This window comes from Ursus arctos, unplaced genomic scaffold (assembly GCF_023065955.2).
Source record: "Ursus arctos isolate Adak ecotype North America unplaced genomic scaffold, UrsArc2.0 scaffold_2, whole genome shotgun sequence".
Lineage (NCBI taxonomy): Eukaryota > Metazoa > Chordata > Mammalia > Carnivora > Ursidae > Ursus > Ursus arctos.
In genome coordinates this window covers 76,829,161-76,848,415 of record NW_026622874.1, presented here as the reverse complement: position 1 = coordinate 76,848,415, position 19,255 = coordinate 76,829,161, and the positions used below count along the sequence as shown (strand labels likewise).

Sequence of the window (19,255 nt, the reverse complement as noted above, 5' to 3'; positions counted from 1 at the left end):
CCCTCAGGTACTTTAAAATAAGAGAGAAGCAGAGAAGTAGAACATTGGAAACCGAAATTTCTTACTCTGGCTCGTTCCAAGCTTTTTATCTGCTCATGGAATGCAGCTGGGCTCTTCAAAGCTGTGAGAAGAACAGGAATCATTTCGGGAGTAGAGATAGAGGCGTTAATATTTCAGTCAAATGTTAGGGTACATTATGTCAACGTTCCCTCTTAATCTTATTAGTTTGCATCTACAGTTCCATTTATTACCAGTTCTTTAGGAGATGTGAGAAATTTGAAACCTTAAATGTTTCAGAATTAAAATGACGTCTTCACAAATAAAACAAGTGAACATTTAAAACAGAGTTGTATATGTAATGACAATGCAAATGCCAGGTCAGACGGTTGCAGCCAATAGTTGGGCCAAATTACCATCACCAAGGGAACTATGTGGTGATTCCTTGACAGGTCTTTGCTCTTTGTGGCCCTATAAGATGCTGGAAAAAACCCAAATGTCCTCAGGACATTTAACCTGGGAGTGATCTAATCTTGAACATGAGGGCACTCTGTACTTTATGTCTAGCAGAGCTGAGTTCCCATTGACTGCGACCCCATGTGCTCATAGCCCTACGCACTGTGGTCCATCACTGTGGTCCATTTACATTGCTGTTGATGATCACAACACACTTGCAAGGTAGGTATGAGCCCCAGTACAGATAAAAGGCTCAAGGCGGTTAAATGAATTCTTGAAGTCATACAGCTAGACCTGTGGTCAAGGTAGAATTTAAATCTAGAATTGTGAATTAGAAAGTTTCCTGCTCTTTCTATTGTACCATAGTACAACTCACTCTAAAGACAGTGCTTCTTTAATATATTAACTATTAGTACTTTAAATATTCCAGAATCCCAGAGTGAGAATAAGCAGTGTTTTGCTAAAACATCACTTACTACAGTATTTTTATCAATTATCTTTGCAAAACGTTTCGTGTGTATGTCCACTTAGAACTCTGGGCAGTCAGATAATGTGGATGGGATTTGGGCTACGCTTACTTGGGCTGTCACCTCCAAAACTTGGCCTATCGGCTCTTGGTAGAATTATTTTCAGCTCTGGTACTTGAAGCACTGCAAAGATTCCCAGGAGCCCAGCCCAAACAGGTTTGACTGGGGACCAGCTCCCAACAGTGGACTACAGCTGGCTTAGTGGTGGTGTCTTACACACCCTAATTTGATACTATCTGACTGGTTCATCGTCAGGAATGTAGTGGTAGAGAAATCTGGCAGATCATCAAACCAGCTTTTGCGCCTATCATAATACTAGATTTAAAATATTTAGATAATTACTAGTCCAGAAAAAAAAAGTTTTATTGGGAAAAATATCTACTGCAGAGAAAAATTACTCTATGAACCAAAAAAAGGTAATATCAATGATTCAGAAGACTGGGAAGCATAAGTACATTGTGTAATTTCTCTTTAGTCTTTTAAAGCCAAATATGTTACTTCTTGGAGAAATCCATTTTTGGATAAACATCCATATAAATAATCTTAACACCAAAGCAACCAGTCTTCTCCTCTAAAATATAAAATCACCTCCAAACTTGGTGAGTAAAAGTAAGAAGACAATGGGCAAATATTCTAAAATTAATTGACTCTAAAAAACGAAGGAAGGAGGCCTCAAGATACTTGGAAATTATGTGTACCTGGGCAAGAAAAGGTTTATTAATTATAAATAGAATGCTTTTTAGTCCTATAACTGAGATGCACTTCATTACAGACCACATACTATATTGTATCAAAGATAATTATTTTGAATTAAATAAAGTAGAACGAGGTTTTTGAATTAATTTTATCATGCTACTTTTGCAAGTCTAATAACACTGGACCTATTACACAGAGATGACTTTAATTATTTCAAAACTAAAACAAATGTTCATGTGTGAAGGAAGACCTGAACTTAACCTAGTTTCACAGTTTTCTTTATGTAATACAGATCTCAAGTCCATCTTTTAAGCTGCATCTGGTTTTCAACAACGTATTTGAGATGATTCTCTCAGGTCGGCAATGTTGATGCCTGGTTTTCCTTATCAACTCATTTGGTCATTGTATATTGACTCAATGGACACAGCTCAAAGCAGAGTGTGATCCAGGTTCTCCTCGGACATGTGCGTTCTGTTACATCACACTGGAGGTGACAGTGACACTTAAGTCTTACGTGGCATGATGCCCTGGTCCACCAGTTGCTCTCGTGTCCTCCTCTGCTGCAGCCTCAGCTGGAGCACTGTGAAAAGGAAAGAGTCACCATTGGAGTGTGTACGCAACGGCGGGATCTGACTCACCAAGTCCCAGAGGAGACACGACTAAGCTTTATTAAACACCTTCTATTCCTGACTGCATAAAGATACCACCTGGCACCATCCAACTTACAGAAAGAAAATCAATGTGCAGTTTCTACCTGTTTGGTGAACTTTTAAGTTCTTTTAGCATATTTTTTGTTTAGTTAATATTCTTAATTAAATGAACAGAGCTAAGTGTTGTTTAAATACAATCACAAAGTCCTCGGCCAATAAACCAAAATGGCTGGCCTGTACGTTAAGACTTCCTAATGAGGAAGTCTAATTGGTAGAAATAGAAATGTGAGATTCCTTGCCATTAATCAGGTTTTTTTTAAAGGAAGTTAATAACAAAAATTTATTTTAAGATTGACTTATTTGGAGAGACTTGCAACATCTGGAACAAGTTTTAAATAGCTTTAATGAAGGACAAATTTATAATAAAAATTAGACCTGTGACACATTACTAATAACCCAAAGGGAAATTTCTACATTAAGAACTTAAAGTTTAATAATCTTTGCACAAACATAACACCATGTCTCATTCTACAAGTTCTCAAAAAGCCAAAATTAATTGATATCTTATAATTTTAATGAAGAAAGGATAAATAAATCATTAGAACTTGTAGAGAATGAAGAACACATCACAAAATGTAAAAATCCACTTTGTCAAATTTAATAAAAATAATTTTCCCCCTCGATTTCTCAAGCAGCTTACTTTCCTAGCATCTATTTTTTATCTGGAAAAATGAGCCAATTTCACAAAAGAGGAATACATGAAGTAACTGAAAAATACTTTCCTTGGTTTACCTTACATTAAATTTTAAGTTTCTGTTTTGATTTTTATTTTTATGGTTTCATTTGTGGATGAAAACCAAGGTTCGGCTCATTAAGGGTCTGAGTGAGGTTGTCAAAATGCTAAAAAATATATAAAAATAAAAATTTCTTCCTTTATGCATTTCTTGAAGAGAGAGAGAGAATGAACATTCATAGCAAGGGGGTGATGGCTGGAACAAGAGGCGAGCTCAGACTGGTCTTGCACCTAGGCTCAAATGCAATGTACACAATGGCTCCTACTTGCAATAAACCCAAGAGATCTAAAGATGCAGGGCCCACGCCCTTATACCCTTGCTTTTTGCTTGCACTTGTGTGAGCACAAGCCTAGATATTCTTCCAAACTAGTCGGGACTGTAAAATAGCTTTTAAACACGTTTTCTTATTCATTGCTAGATATGAATGTCATCCTTTATTAAACACTGAAAAAAAATTGTTGTGCTTCTTTTGGGGGCCATAGGATCACAAAGCATCACTGACATCCCATTTAGAACCGAAGCAACTGACCTAGATTCGATTACACAAAGCAAAAGAAAAATTTAACGGGTCAAAAAAATATGTGCACATGCTCCTCACATTAATATGGTTTGTGATACTTTGAATCAATTACGCTCTAGCACAAAGATCTTTTCTGTGATAACTTACAGTTTACTGAGGATAATATGTTCCCATCACGGTACTCTACTAGAAACAAAAATAACCCAAAGAAATGACCCGTGAATAGGCTAGCACCCAAATGCCTGCACACTCTAACATTCTTCTATGAATGTGAAAGCTAATGCTTGTCTGAGTTTGAGACGGTCATATTCAAGAGGCAGAATCCCAAGAAGAGGAATACTGAGAGGAGAAAAGGGTCAGAACAAGGTCCAGTTCAAAGGCTGACACTTCTGGAACACGGTGCTCCATGTCTGCTGACGCATCTCTAGCAGGAGTAGCCTTCCTTTCTCACAAGGGAGTCCTCAAAGAAAGGTGTAAAATAGAAAGGGTAATGAAAACATCAACAGCCCCCTTCTTTGGTTTAAAACACAGAAACACATGAAGCACCATACTTGTGAGACAAATGTATGAAACACAATACATATTTTAGGGCGAATGGCACCTTGGAATGACGGATACGTTGGCGACAACTTCATTTGCAAACCAACAATGATGACAAGAGCTCGTTAGCCTTGAAGCGTCTCCTGACCGTACCCTGGTCAGCTGCACTCATGCACTGTGACAGCAGCCCCGTCAGCTAGAAGATCTTGGACTAGAAATCATGTTCTCATGCTGACATGCAAAGGTCTGTGCCACCACGAGGGTAACACACAAAGTGAATGCATGCCATCAACTGTGAAAATAAAACAAACACCAAACAAGGACCACTGGTGTTTTCCATCCGGTTTTCTATGTGGCAAAACAACCTTCCTTATGCCATACTGCTTGAAGGTAGGAGAATAATCTTCCCCATCAATTGTCTCCTCATTGCCTACAGAATTCTCCCAAGAAGCAGTATCATCACAATACAGCGTTGCTTAAAGCAGGCGTGGCAGGCAGCCTTCTGCAGGCACGTTCGTTCACTAGGAGCCCTTGAATTAGATGTCTGTAAGTGACTGCGAGGTGCACGTCTGGGATGCATGGCCCAGAGCAGCAGGAGCAGCAGCTGTGAATGGAGGGTTTGCTTTAAAGCAAAGACATCAGCAAGAACATGAATGGATGAGGAGGCAGAGGTGTAAATAACCAGTCGCGTTGTTAAGACTGATTACCCAGCTTGATTTAGTCTTCACCTCTAGCACCAGGTGGGCGGTGCTGGACACATTATACTGAGTACCAGGCACAATGCCCTGGAGAGACTCGGGTACACTGCCACTTTGGGTCAGTGTTAAAACACAATTACCGTATTTGCCCATATTGAGTATAACCAGCCACTCACAACTTCATCGACGGTCCCCTGAAAATAACTACTGGTTGTAACAAGTACAAATAGGTGCTGGCTCACAATTCTCGGAAATACAAACTTCCTCTCAGTACTTCCAACTCATCCAATCAGTACACAAGTTCGTGTAGAAGTGACCAGCAACATCTGCACCTCGAAGGCAGAATGGCCAGGCCAGGGAAGACAAGTTTGGCTGAGGCAGACAGCGTGACTGTCCTCCAACAGCCGGAGCTGGGAGAACGTGGCAGTGCTTCGCCAGGATGGTGAAGGGGCGCGGGGCTCAGAAGACAGACGACCTGACTCTCAATGATCAGAGAGCCGTTGTGGGATCAAGATGCTTTCTCAAGGTTCTCAGGGGCCTTTATGACTTTATGAATCGTGCCTGGAGACCATTCTTCCGCCCCCCCACCCCCCTCCCCGGCAGGCTCCACACTCACGTCCCGTGGAGACAGGGAAGGCCCAGACCGCTGACCACCGCGGGGCCTGCTGCACAGTTGTCGTTCTTAAGACAAAGGAGGAAAGAAACTGTTATGCCGGCTGGTCTCTGGAAAACCTGACACACTCCACACGTGTCGATAAGATTGCATTTCTGTGGCCACAAACGCCAAGACCAGACGCTGGTGCCGCCGTGCTTTCTTGCGGTGGCAGCAGGTGGTCGCACAGCTGCCCGAGAAGTCAGTGTCCCAGGCAATGGCCTTGTGTCTGAAAACTGAACCTGAGAGCATTCTCCCTGGGGCTGAGGTGAGTTGATCCACTGAGCTACTGGGCTGACACCATGGCCTCCATCCTATTAGGAAACTGACTAAAATTGAGGCTTCTCCATGGCCATTTTGCAAATACCACGTGCAGGATAAGAAAACGTGTAAATCTAGAGAATTCTGAGGGAGAAAAAATGGTTCAAAACAGTCAGTGAGTGGCTACATCCTTTCAGAAAACAAAGGACATACTAATAACAGAGTAAACTGAATTCATGTTACAACTGCTCCTATGTGCACATTTTCAAAGAATGTCTTTATCTTTAAAAAATGTAGAAATTAAATAATCCAACACATGGTCCCAGTAAGTCCATAAGTTTAAAATCGTTGAGTTTAAACCCTTAATTGCTATAAGGAAGACTATCCCTATATGCTCCATATAAGGTATGACCATAAAGTAGTGAGACGAATTTCTTCACGTGCAAACCAGCATCTTTTGAAATTACAGAACACGTGTGAGGATGTGGATACAGACTACTTTATATCCATTTCTTCTAGAGAAAAAAAATTTCATCAATTATTGAATTTTTCCAAGGTGGATGTGTCTTGATACTTTCTAAGGCTAACATTCATATAGTTTCCTCTTACATTTCAACAAAGAGAAAAAAAATACATACAATTTTGAAAATTCTATTTCATGTTATTCTTTGCTACAACAGATAAAAACAATATTGTGTCAGCAGAAGTGTTTGCAACTTGCTCTTTTTTTAGGTAAGAAATGTAAAAATTAGATTTTTAACCACCACTCCAAAGAATGAAAGGTAGCTTATTCTCTAATGTTAAAGAGGAAATGTCCCTCTTATTCAGCACCACAGACGGTTTATACAGTAAAGAGTATTTTCTTCTAGTTCCTTTCCCCTACTTCTTAAATGGATTACACTGCCTTTAGAACAAAATTTCAGGATTAGTTTCCTATAGAAAAAAAAAAAAACCTTAAAATGCAATAATGTCTTTCACATAATACTTACACCCCACTTCAAGATTTTCAGCTGCTTTTTGAACCAAGGTGATACGTCCTTTCTCCTTTGTTTCTATATGTAGAATATGTGAAATGTTTCTATAATGTGACATAATTAAAGTGCTTTTTCACTCTTAAGGGAAAAAAAACCCACATTATGCAGCATTTTAATAACATACGGTAGTTTAGCATGAGTTGAACATGCTAAAGCAAAGCACGGTTTTGGTGCAAAGGGTTTGCAAGGGGACATCTGAGGACTGTATACTATAAAAACAAGGCAGAAATGACCCGTTCTGGGAAGCGGTGTGGCAGTCAGCCACGGTCTTGGAAATTCTTTATAAATAGCTAGTTTCAGTTATGGGGTATGGAGGAGGGTAGGTTAAGAAGGGGAGGGGAGATGAGCAGCTGTCCGCAAGTTAGAGGACTCAATGTATGTTACTGAATTGTAGGACATTGGGCAGAATAAACTACAGAATCATGAGGGGTGAAAAAACCCATGATCCTGAGCAATCAAGTGAAGGCTGGGGAAACCAGGGGCAACAGCAAAGAATCCTCTGGAATTGATTCTGTATTGACTCTGAAGGCAGTACTAGGCAAAAAACAGGCCCTGGTTTCTGTTTTTAAATTTAATTTTTTCAAACAGATGTTTGAGTAAAGAGAATAATGGTCCTGGACTTGGCAAAAATTGATTATGTACTGTTTAAACTGCATTAAATTAGGGGCCCGATCCTATAAATACAAGACACTGTTATCATCACATTATCTTTTGAACAGAGATGGGAGGGAGTCTGAGGGTCCCATTCAATCCAGGGTGCAGTGGGTTATTAAAGCAGCAGTTTAGCGGTAAAATTAATACCTGCATTTGCTTCATGAGGTAATGCCAAAAATTTGAAGTCTTGAAAAAATTTATATTCAGAGAGCAAAAGACCGATGAACTTTTCTTTTTCCTTAAAAATAAATGTTTAAAAAGGTGGTGGTGGTGATTAATTACGACAACCAACTATTACTTCAGATACTTGGTGAAAGTAACCACTGGGTTTTTTTTCCCCAAATATAAAACTGTAAGGATGTTTTTAAAGACTACGATTATTTCTTACAGCAGTGTTAGTTTACAGCAAAACTGAGAGGGAAGTACAGGTTTCCCACATACGCCCCCCCCGGCCCCCACACTTGCAGTCCTCTCCCACTACTAGCAGGACTACAAAAATTCAACCCCACCCACATTCGCATGCTTCTAGCTCTTTGGTAGTTTCTGCGGTCAGAGGGAGAGCAGCCACATGCTGAGGGGCTCCCTTCTGGGCCTGGGTCTCAGAAACATACCACTATTCCACCAATACCTCTATTAAGAATCCATGTTTTATGAGAATTCTTTCTATTTATTTGTTGAAATGGAAGCGACACACACATACAAAGAAAGCATTAAAAAGAAAAGTGAAGTCAGTCCATCCCGCTCCACACCTCTCGTCCTTCTCCACAAAGGTAACCACTGTGAAATTTTATGGCCCCAGAGGGTGCTTTGTGAATATTCCAGTAATATTAAATATAAAATATGCTGAGGAGATACATGGGGTAGGATCATATTATTCCTGTAGTTTGGTGATTTGTTTGGAAAAAACCCCACGATATCTAGCTCATTCTTCTTACCGGCTGTATGAACAGCGGTATCTAACATATGGATGTATCATCGTATACATATAAGTTTCCAGACTTTTTGCTATTATAAACAATGCTGCAATGATTATCCTCATTCATTTTTTGTTATCCTTCCCATGATGATGATGATTATATACATAAAATGTATGATAATGGAACATGCATTTAAAATTCTGATGGGGCACACTGCAATCCAAATGGTTTCAGCAATCTATATTCCCACTTAGGAGGTAAGGAAGTGCCCTTCTATTCATCCCTTGCCCGCAATGTACATCATCATGTTTTAAGGTAACTTTAAATTCAGAAACAAAGATCACTTCCACTCACCCAAGACTAATGGCAAATAGTGTGCCAAAATGATGGTGAAATTTGATGTAACTAATAAGCAGTGAAGGACCAAAAGATATCAAAAGCATTAGTGAGGGTGATGGGGCAGGTTTCTGATTGAATGGGGAGACATTTACGGTGGTTGTCAGAAGCCCCTCTTAAGCTTTCCCTTGTAAACCTCCTATTTATTCATAAACTTGGTAAAATTTTTCTGATGTTCCTGGGTAGAAACCTTAAGCACAAGACATCTCATTTTTTCCCCTTCAACACAGCTGAGAGATGTAACAGACAGATTTAAGATATATTTAGAATAAAATCAACTACGTGGTAAGAGACTGGATGTTGTGTTTTGAGGAGAAAGAGACAAAGAAGATGACGCCTGGGTTTCTGGCTTAAGCACCTGGGCAGACCATTTACCGAGATGAAGAGCACAAGTTGGCCATTCGGGAACTCAATCTTGGGTGTGTGTGAACTGGAAGTGGAGATGTCAAAGTGACAGTTGGCTCTGGGGGTCCAGATTTCAGAAGGTGGGTCTCGGCAGGAGACTGAAATTTGAAAGTCGTCACTTAAGTGGCATTTGAAGTCATGAGAGTTCGCCGAGGTAGAGAATATGGAAAGAGAAGGCAAAAGAAGCCCAGGACTCAGCACCTAGGAAAGTTAACAATGACAAGCCCACGTATGGGTCAGCTAGAGGATGAAGATCCAGCGAAGGAGGTCAGAGGAAGTGGTCTATGAAGGAAGAGGAACCTGGAGAGTGTGTGTAGAAGTGTTTTTAGAAGGGCGTCATGACCAACTGCGGTCTTAGCGCTAGAGGAGCCACTGCCTGGAGTGATGGATGGAAGTCAGACCACCGGAGGTTACAGAGTAAAGGAGGGGCAACAGTGTGAATGAAGTGACTGGAAGCAATGTTTTCAAGATGTTGCCCTGAAGGGTAGGAGAGAAGATGAAAAGCTTGAGACGTGTGGAATTTCAAGCTGGAACACACCCAAGCCAGTTTATAGGAATGGGGAGGGGAAGGACGGGAATGAATGAATGACTATGAATGAGAACGCACAGGAGAGGAACAGGCAGCAGGTCCCTTGAAGGGAAGAGGATTCCAGCACACAAAGACAGCTTCTGTGAAGAGACACTTCCTCTATGAGCACGGGAGGATAAAGACAACTGGGTAAAGCTAGGTATCTAGATTCGGTCTGGGATGTCCAGGGATTTCCCAGTGACAGCTGTTATTTTCTCAAAGAAGGAGGAAGAAAGGCGACTTGCTCAAAGTGAGAGGAATGAAGGAAAAGTCAGTTTGAGGCCAGCGACGGAGGTTGGAAATACTCACTGCAGACTGCAGAACAAGTTGGAAAGAGAAACAAAGTTATTTGTTACTGAAATGCTCCAATTAATAATGGCAACAGCTTGGGGGACAGAAGTCAGTCAGGAAACTGGCAAGTCACTCACTGGTTCTGAACCTTATCATTTTGATCAGAGAAAAGACCACAAGATACAAAATTAGAACATTTGGCAGTTCTTCCTAAAGCTCATTATACAAAGTTTCAGTGAAGCAGAGTGGCAGCCTGGCAATTCCAGTTCTAGGTGAACTGAAAAGAATGGGAAACAGGGACACACACACACACACACACGCACACGCACACGCACACGTGTGCAGGGCAGCACTATTCCCAATCACCAGGAGCTGGGAACGGTCCAAGTGTCTGCAACAAATGAATGGTAAATGCTGTGACCTGTCCACACGATGTAATGTTATTCAGCCATAAAAAGGAATGCGGCATTGACACCTGCCACAACACGGATGAACCTGGACAACGTTATCCTCCGTGGAAGATACCAGACACAAAGGCCAAACAGTAGATGGTCCCATGTATATGAAATATCCAGAATTAGTAAATGCAGGGACAGAGTTCTGAATGGTGGCAAGCAGGAACTGGGGATGGAGGCAGGGGGCATGGGAATAACTGCTGGACACAGAGATTTCTTTGGGGTGATGAAAATGTTTTGGAACTAGAGGTGTGCTTGAGCAGCATGGCGAATATACTAAATGGCTCTGAATTGTTCACTTTAAAATGGCTAATTTTGGGTTATGCCAATTTTACCTCAATTAAAAGAAACAAGTTAGCAGAACAACAGACTTTAAGAAACTAGTCACTCAATAATCAAATTTCTCATTTCTTCCCCACCCCTTGCTAGCCCTCCACCACCACAATTCCATGAACCACTAATGGCGATGTCACCTTTCAATGGTGTGATAACTATAGCAACAGCCACATTTTATATTCCCTGTCACACTGAATTTTAGGTTTTGTTGGGGTTGTTTTGGCCTCTATTTCCCCTTCTAGATGACATCCCTATATTCTAGCACCTTCTACAATGCTCATAATATAGAAGTTTTAACAAACATGTTTTACTTAATTTTGCATGGTATACTTACAGTATACAACATAGTTGTATTTTCTAAGGAAGGAGAGTACTATCTCAAATTTAATGGGAGCGTTTTCTATGGGCAAGTGCTTATCACCGGCAGAACCAAGTCTGTTTCACTTAGCGAATTTGAGGGTTAGGGTATTTTTGAATTAATGTCGGTGGTAAAACAGAAGATGAAGTCTAATTATGTTGCTTTAAAGGGTATAAGAAGATTAATAAGGGAAGGTGAAGGGCAAAGGAGTAAAGAAAACTATGAAAAACTGGCAGACACTAATTAGTTTTCATCTCCACTTACAATTAATGTAAAATTCATGATGCATTAAAGGAGAGAAAAAGCACTTAAGTACTCTCACACATGATAAAGAGTAGCAACCAAAGATCACAGACCTCTGGTTATATTTTCAGGGGTCTAACCTGCCAATTATAAAATAAGGTTCTTCTTTAAGTGATTCTACAAAATAGAACACCAAGAGGCCCCAAATGAAATGGTGGTTTGTCTTGTAAGAGCCATGCTATCTACGCTGATGAAGCAAGCTTCCATTACTAGCACTTCCTTTCTGGCTCGGAAGCAGAGCCACACGGTGTGCACACAAATCCACACCTCGGATGGGACAAAGAGCAAACCGCATTTTGATTGGGAATTTTTAGATTATTTTCCACTTAAGAAAGGGAGACAACATCAAGTTAACTAAAAAAACTGTGCAAACTAATGTTTGAAAAAGTTAGAGCTTAGACCACATAGGACATACTGCCTTTCTTTCCAATGTCAGAAAGCCTACTGTATCCTTACGAAGTCCACCGGGCTGGGGGACGTGGGAAGAGGCAGTGGTACAAACTTTGTAATTCTAAATTTGCTGGCAAGGAGGTCACAGTCTAAAGGCACAATTTACCCTCTATTAGGAATTAAAACAAAAATGAAGTCAAAACGAGAATGCTAACGGTCCGGGCTCACATACTATAGGTTTCCTGAATTAATCTGCAGCATGAGGTCAGGAAAACAATGTTTTCAACACTCAGCCTTGGAAATTTACAGGCACTTTGATAACTCCGTGGTTGGCTGCTGCTTCTGTTACCATGGAAACAGACTGCTAAAAATGGGGCACATTTCTTTAAACTGATCATACCTTCACACACATTGCCTCTCTTTTTTGTCAAAAGTTGGAATGAATTTAAAGTATGCTTCTCGTGGTATGACAACGTGATGTCAAGCCAGGGGGCCTGATACAGATCGGCAGGGATGACATTAGTCTGTGGCAGACATACAGAAGGATATTATACATATACGCATTTTAAACACCTCGTTTGGTTAAAAAGTGATGGAAATAAAGTACACAGTGGCATAAAAGGAAGTATGACACAAATAACAGGCACTTCAAAAGCAAAATCATCCACTTAACTGCTTCATCACCAGCAAGGTAAAGAGGTTAAAACAATACTTGATTTGCTGCTTTGAGACAACTGATTGCTAACCTGTAGAACTATGCTCGCTCTACACCCGAACTTCTAGATTTCTTATCCTCCATGGTTCCCAGAGAAGATACTATTTTTTTTATTTTGGGGGCAATCAGAAATTCTATATTCCACCACCACATCAGAATTTCAGTGTGCGGCTCCAAGCAGAGGTGCTGACAGGTAAAAGCTCTTTCCTAATCCCTCTAAGACGGGAAGATGCATATGGCATAAAGACTCTGAAATGTTTAATGTAAATGCCCAAGGCAGGCTCTCCGAATCAAAGGATAATTGACAAGGAAACAGGAAAACTGTAAAATATTATTTACCTCCAATTTTTCCCAGAATAGAAAGCACGTGCTGCTCTTTTGAGGTCACCTGATCCCGGCTCAAGAGCTTGGTTTTTCTGCCACTGTGTGGATTCAGGAATGGGGCGCACACACACACACACACACACACTCACCTACTTAGTTACCTACATACACACACGCAAACAGCAATCTGCCCACCAACACAAGAAGAGAACTGAGAGGTGGGCTAACCTGTGTGCTGTCCTTGTATCACAGAGACTGTGCATGATGGTGCCGATGAAGGCATGAGTTGCGGCCCTTCAGTCCAATGGACTAGGGTGCGGGGGGAGAGACATGATGGGCGAGAGGAACGATGGAGGGACATAGAAGTGTGACCTGCTTCTGGACACGGGCACAGCCTCCCTCTGTGGAGGGGTCTGAGTGGGTGGGGCGAGACTGGGAGGCAGTTCTACGTCCACTTGAGTGAAGACCCCTGTAAAGACTGTATTTGAGGAAGGGGACCTAGGCAAGGGTGGTGGTCGCGATTAAATAGTGCTGTGTGTGAGAGAGAGATTTCTGAGGTCAGACTGACAGATCTGGTGACCAGACCAGGTCAGGGACAGTGTCATGGATCAGTCCCATTCAGGTTCCCAGCATGAGCCAATGGGTGGACAGAGGTGTCCTTCAAGGTGACAGGGAAACTGGAAGAGTGTATTTCCCGGGAAGAAGAGGCCCACTGGAGCCATCAGGGATATAGAGAACTGTGCAGGTCTGGAGCACACGAGAGAGGGCTGGCCTGCACAGGTGTATTCCTCTCTCATTTGGACCAAAGCACACATGGGTTTCTTTTGTGCTTCTGTTAAGTGTGTGCACGTTTTCACTCCTATGTTATAGTTTAGTTTCTCACTTTTTAGGCTGCAAGCTCCTTGTATGCTGGCATGACGCTGAGTACAAACGCTCAAATTTCTGCAAAATGAAATTATTTCTAATAAAAAAATTAAATTATATAACTTCATCTCAAAAAGAGCATATATATATATATATATTTTTTTTTTTTTTTTAAATACTGAATCATGCCTGGGAAGAATGGTCTTTTATTTTTCCTTCATACCTGTATGTTACTTGAATTTATTATAAGGACCATATCATACTCTTCAAATTTATTTTTAAAAAATGTTAATTTAGTGACACCTCACTGTACAACACTTTGAACTTTGTGGAACGTTGACAGAAAACAAAGAAGAAATTCCCAGAGAAATCAAAATAGATGTTGCAAAATTCATGTGCTTTGCTTAGAGAAGGCTTTGTAGCATTATTTCGACTGCCCATTTGTCCCTTTCTCCCACCATGGCTCAATAAACGTATTTTAGTTGAGTCAATAGTACAATCAGTACAATCAAGATCTCACTATTAACATTTTTTTTTTTTTTAAGATTTATTTATTTATTTACTCGACAGAGATAGAGACAGCCAGCGAGAGAGGGAACACAAGCAGGGGGAGTGGGAGAGGAAGAAGCAGGCTCATAGAGGAAGAGCCTGATGTGGGGCTCGATCCCATAACGCCGGGATCACGCCCTGAGCCGAAGGCAGACGCTTAACCGCTGTGCCACCCAGGCGCCCCTCACTATTAACATTTTGTTATTTTGTTGCTTACTTCACTGAAGCTTAGAAACAGCATATCAGAAAAGCCAGATTTTGGCAAAAATCAAACCATAAATAACAATGCTAGTAATCTAGTAATGATTTACAGATCATTTCGTGAATTGATAAATGATTTTATACGCCTTGACAGTGTCTTAGCACCAATGAATCACATATAGGGGTATTAGTTTATAACTGAATTATACATTATAATTGAAGGAAAGAGTTCAAATTATACTGTTTAAGAAGGCAGGGTGGGGGATAATACTCTTTAAATACCTGTTGCATAATAATAATGTGTCTATGAGATACAGGACACTGCGGGTGAGGTACAAAAATGATCCAAACAAGGATTCTAGCCCCCCAAATCATTACGGTCTAATAGTGAGGACAACACAGATACACGTATCACAACGGCAAAAGGTAAAATGCCGAGAAGAGATGCAGATCGAGTTATTGGAAATACACAGGGGAGAAGAAATTATTTTTAGCTGATAGGGTCCAGCGACTTTCTTTAGGAAATGGCACTGGGATTGGGTTTTTGGCGACTTTGGACCTGCAAAGCTGGGGTGAGAGGAACGTGATGGGCAGACGCAAGGAGGGGGAAGGGTAGAGCAGCACTGTCTTTCACAGAACTTTCCCCACTGACGGAAGTGTTCTATGATCTGCCCTGTTCAGTATGGCAGGCACTAACCACATGTGCCTCATGTGATGAAGGAGCTGAATTTAAAAACTTTTATTTCATTTTAATTATTTTAAATGCACACTTAAATAGCCATATGTGGCTAATGGACAGTGCAGGTAGTACGTATGAGATAATTTCCAACATTTAGAAAAGTTTGGGTGCTTTGGTTAAGGGATTTGTTTAATCTGTTTTTCCCCAAGTTGGCTTGCTCAGAAGATGTCAGACAAATGTGCACCTTTTTCCTAAAAAGATCTACTACAGCCATGTCCCAGCACACCACGTAAATCTAACCCCAGTGCTTACTAGGCAGTCTACCACAAACTTTCACATACTTTATCTCCACTGTTATTTACCAGCCGGGGACAGAAGTGGGACTGTGGGCCCCCAAGTCTGTAATTCTTCCCTCCCACCCCCACAGCCATGGGCTGAGCAACACACTGAAAAGCCCAGATTCCCCAAGTTACGTCTTAGAGGACACCCGACTAGGGTAGCAGTCTGATTCACTTTGGACTGTGTGCTGAGCAAGAAATGCACTCTGGTTAAAACAGTGAGTTTTGGGGTTGTTAGAGCAGTCAGTTATATTCAAAGTAATGTAATACACAGCCCAGTTTTCTTTCTAGGATTTTTATTCTCACCACCAGAGAACTCTGTAAACTGAACAACCATTTTCCTCTTTAATTATAACTAGCTGGTAGCATTGGTTATGATTCATTATCTTAATAATGACTCAGATTAAACCACTTATCTGAATTAAATCACCTCAATTTATTTGATTTTCCCTCAAAATTTGTAATTGTTAATTCTTCAGCTGTCAAGTCAGCGATGTGTAATATCCATCTTTAGCTCTAGAACCAGAAATTAAATTTGGATTTCATCCATGTTGCATACAATTAGAAAATGTTCAATTTCTTTTGTGGACAAGTCAAAAGTTGAGATTCCCTATTGCTGCTTTGACAAAACAAACTAGTCTAAGGAGAATTCTCTATCTTGAATTTGATCAGCAGAATTCATGATATTTATTGCTATCTTCACCTAAAGCCGCTAATAATTAAGTTCTGCCACGACACGCATGGACTGGTATTTATCAGAAAGTTTATACGAGCATTAACAGAACTGTGAGGTAATGGGCTTTGCTATCCAAGCAATTCTTTGGTATGGGACGGCAGCTGTTCAGAGGCCGTTGACACTCGGAACATTTTCTTCCTAACTTTTCAATAGGTATGACTAAATTTTCTTGTTAATGTGCCACAGAGACTCCTGAAGCCTATGATTATTTGCTAATAAAGTCTGCTTTTCCCCCTAGTAATAATTCTGGCTAACCAGCACTGTCAACAGAAACAGCAATTCCAGAATATCCTAATGTAAGTAAGAAGCAGAGCACCTACTTGAGCAGCAGACCGGACTGCCAACCCTTACGGAAGACACACGCAGAAACACCAGACAGACCGAGCTGGGTCCACGCGGTGAGAACTAAATGCACCAAACTTTAGCCTTCCTTCACTACCTGGAAACTTACGTTCTTGATATTAAAAAAAAAAAAAAAATCCCAGCGGCTGTTCTTTCAAACAAACCAAAACCAAAACCAAGTTGCCAAAAAGGAGTGGAGGACTAAACACTCCTGATATGAAATAGAATGAATATTTTTGGTGTCCCTGAACACATGAGGCGTCAACCATCAGACACTAAGAATCGCCGGTATATTTGTCTCTTTTGACAAACAGCATAAGATCTAATTAGACTCTAGGGTATGTCGGTGATTCAACGATGCTGCCGTATCAATCAGCTCTCATGGGTTAATAGCACTAACGTATGGTCCAAGGCCAAAGGCAGATGAAGCTCTGCAGAGGACTGTCCTGATCCCAACGTTGTGTTCTAGGAGTCTGCTACACTGACCACTGGAACTCATCGGCAGGCAGTGACAGTGACACACTCAATTACAGATGTCCCATCTTGCACAGGAATCATGTTATTTTTATGCCACTCCAAATAAAAAAAGTGCTTTCGGCAAAATTTCTATTTTTTTCTTTTTTTTTTTTTTTTTAAGATTTTATTTATTTATTAGACAGAGATAGAGACAGCCAGTGAGAGAGGGAACACAAGCAGGGGGAGTGGGAGAGGAAGAAGCAGGCTCATAGCGGAGGAGCCTGACGTGGGGCTCGATCCCATAACGCCGGGATCACGCCCTGAGCCGAAGGCAGACGCTCAACCGCTGTGCCACCCAGGCGCCCCTCTATTTTTTTCTGTTCTAATTAAACCCAGGTCTAATCTCTCTTTCAGATCACTAATGTGGAGGTTAACAGTGTTATAAATATGAATTTATTTATTTATTTATTTAAAGATTGTATTTATGTATTTGAGAAAGAGAGAGCAAGAGAGAGAGCAAGCGTGCACACGAGTTGGGGGCAGAGGGAGAAGCAGACCCCCCCCATTGAGCAGGGAGCCCAACACAGGGCTCAATCCTAGGACCCCGAGATCATGACCTGAGCAGAAGACAGACGCTTAACCGACTAAGTCACCCAGGCTTCCCTACATATGAATTTATATAACAGTAATATAGACAATACTTCTCTCTGCTGTAAATATATAGGGAATTTTAAAAATGAAAGTTTAAATAGAAGGAAAAAGTAACAAAGGGCTGAAAAAAAGACAATTAAGCAGAGGGGATGACAAAGTGGCATCAAATCGGACATCTCATGAAAGCAGTATGAAGTACGTGTTGCTTCTCAGTGCCCAAAGGAGGAGCTTAAGGCTCAGAGCAGTGAACCTGTCCAGGGTCACAGAGCTCCAGACGATGCGCCTGGGACCCGACCCCAAGGACAGCTGATTTGAGAGCCCACACTCTCACTCTTTTGACACGGCACTATCACACAAGTGTATATGGAAGACAGGGTCACGATGGTCAGGGAGACAACCCACACGTGATGTAATCATGTCGACCCTGCTCTGCTGTGCCGTTGGTAATGCTTCTACCCTGCCTTCATATTTTTACTCCTTGCCTCCGTGCTCCTTATCCCACTCTGCACTTGGGATGACTCTAGTTCCCTCCCCTTTCTCAGTGTTCCAGTAGCACAAACACTGTGTCAAACGTAAGGTATGAACGGGAACTTAACACCTGAATTTGACTTAAATGATGCATAGATGTAATTCTTAACTATTTTTTTTTACGTTAATGATTTAAAAACTTTAAGCTCCCTCAGTGAATCTCCAGAACGTGTCCTAAAAACGCCACCGGTATTGATTTGACAAGACTCTACAGTAAGGCTTGCTGTGCGCGAGCAGAGGCGACCCCATTGTTTGGTTCCTGGCAACAGCTATTTATACTTCATTGTGTGCCATCTCTTTGGATCTGGATGTTTTTTCTACCCAAACCCAAAAGTAGTTCAACTCTAAAAAGTCCAACTATTGTTTCTTCTTCTTATCTTTCAAATCTGTAACAATCTCTATCATCACTTTCTCATATTCTAAATGTCTGAGCAAAAAAAGGAGCAATATCTTTCTGGAAGAAGCTCGACCTGCTACTTAGGCAGGTAAGTCTGCATTTATTCTCTGCGTCTCTAAGATGAGCAAGGGCGAGTGGAGAGGTGAGGGGCGGCGGATGGCAGGAGCTGAAAGCAGATCAAATGAAAAGAGGTTACTGTGGGTTTTTGTTTTTTTTTTTTTGTTTTTTTCCTCCCAAAGAACCCTAGAAAATCAAATTCCAAAGTAAACAAGCATTGAGAGGGGTGACCTTCATTATCTCAAATTCAGGAAAAACTTAATCTCCATAGATCCTGAATTTCTGAAACCACGGCCCTCGATCTCCAGCTGCTACAGTAAAGCACGACTTGCACTGGTCTGGCCACTCTTCAGTATATGCCAGGACAGGGGACAGCAAAGCTCATACCTTTGGCCATTTTCTCAAATGCAGTGCCCACCGACAGTAATGGACAGTATTCTTGAGCTTATTTTTTTTTGCCTTGTTAAAGGACCATAAAACCATGCAATGTGTTTTTAAAAACAAAACGATGCAATATGCA

General features: G+C 41.1%; 1 protein-coding gene across 17 annotated transcripts in view; it reads right to left on the bottom strand.

Moving 5' to 3' along the window:
* Nucleotides 1-19,255, bottom strand: part of MRTFB (myocardin related transcription factor B) — a 270,940-nt gene that overhangs the window by 57,881 nt on the left and 193,804 nt on the right. For 14 of the 17 annotated variants that reach the window (XM_057315559.1, XM_057315562.1, XM_057315558.1 and 11 more), the window contains 2 exons: nt 2,191-2,256; nt 66-121 (listed from right to left, as the gene is read on the bottom strand). In XM_057315559.1, the coding sequence (XP_057171542.1) occupies nt 66-121; nt 2,191-2,256 (122 nt within the window). Of the gene's footprint in view, nt 1-65; nt 18,845-19,255 lie in introns of all 17 variants that reach the window. The other 3 variants (XM_057315566.1, XM_044391546.3, XM_048224686.2) reach the window with 3 other exon arrangements.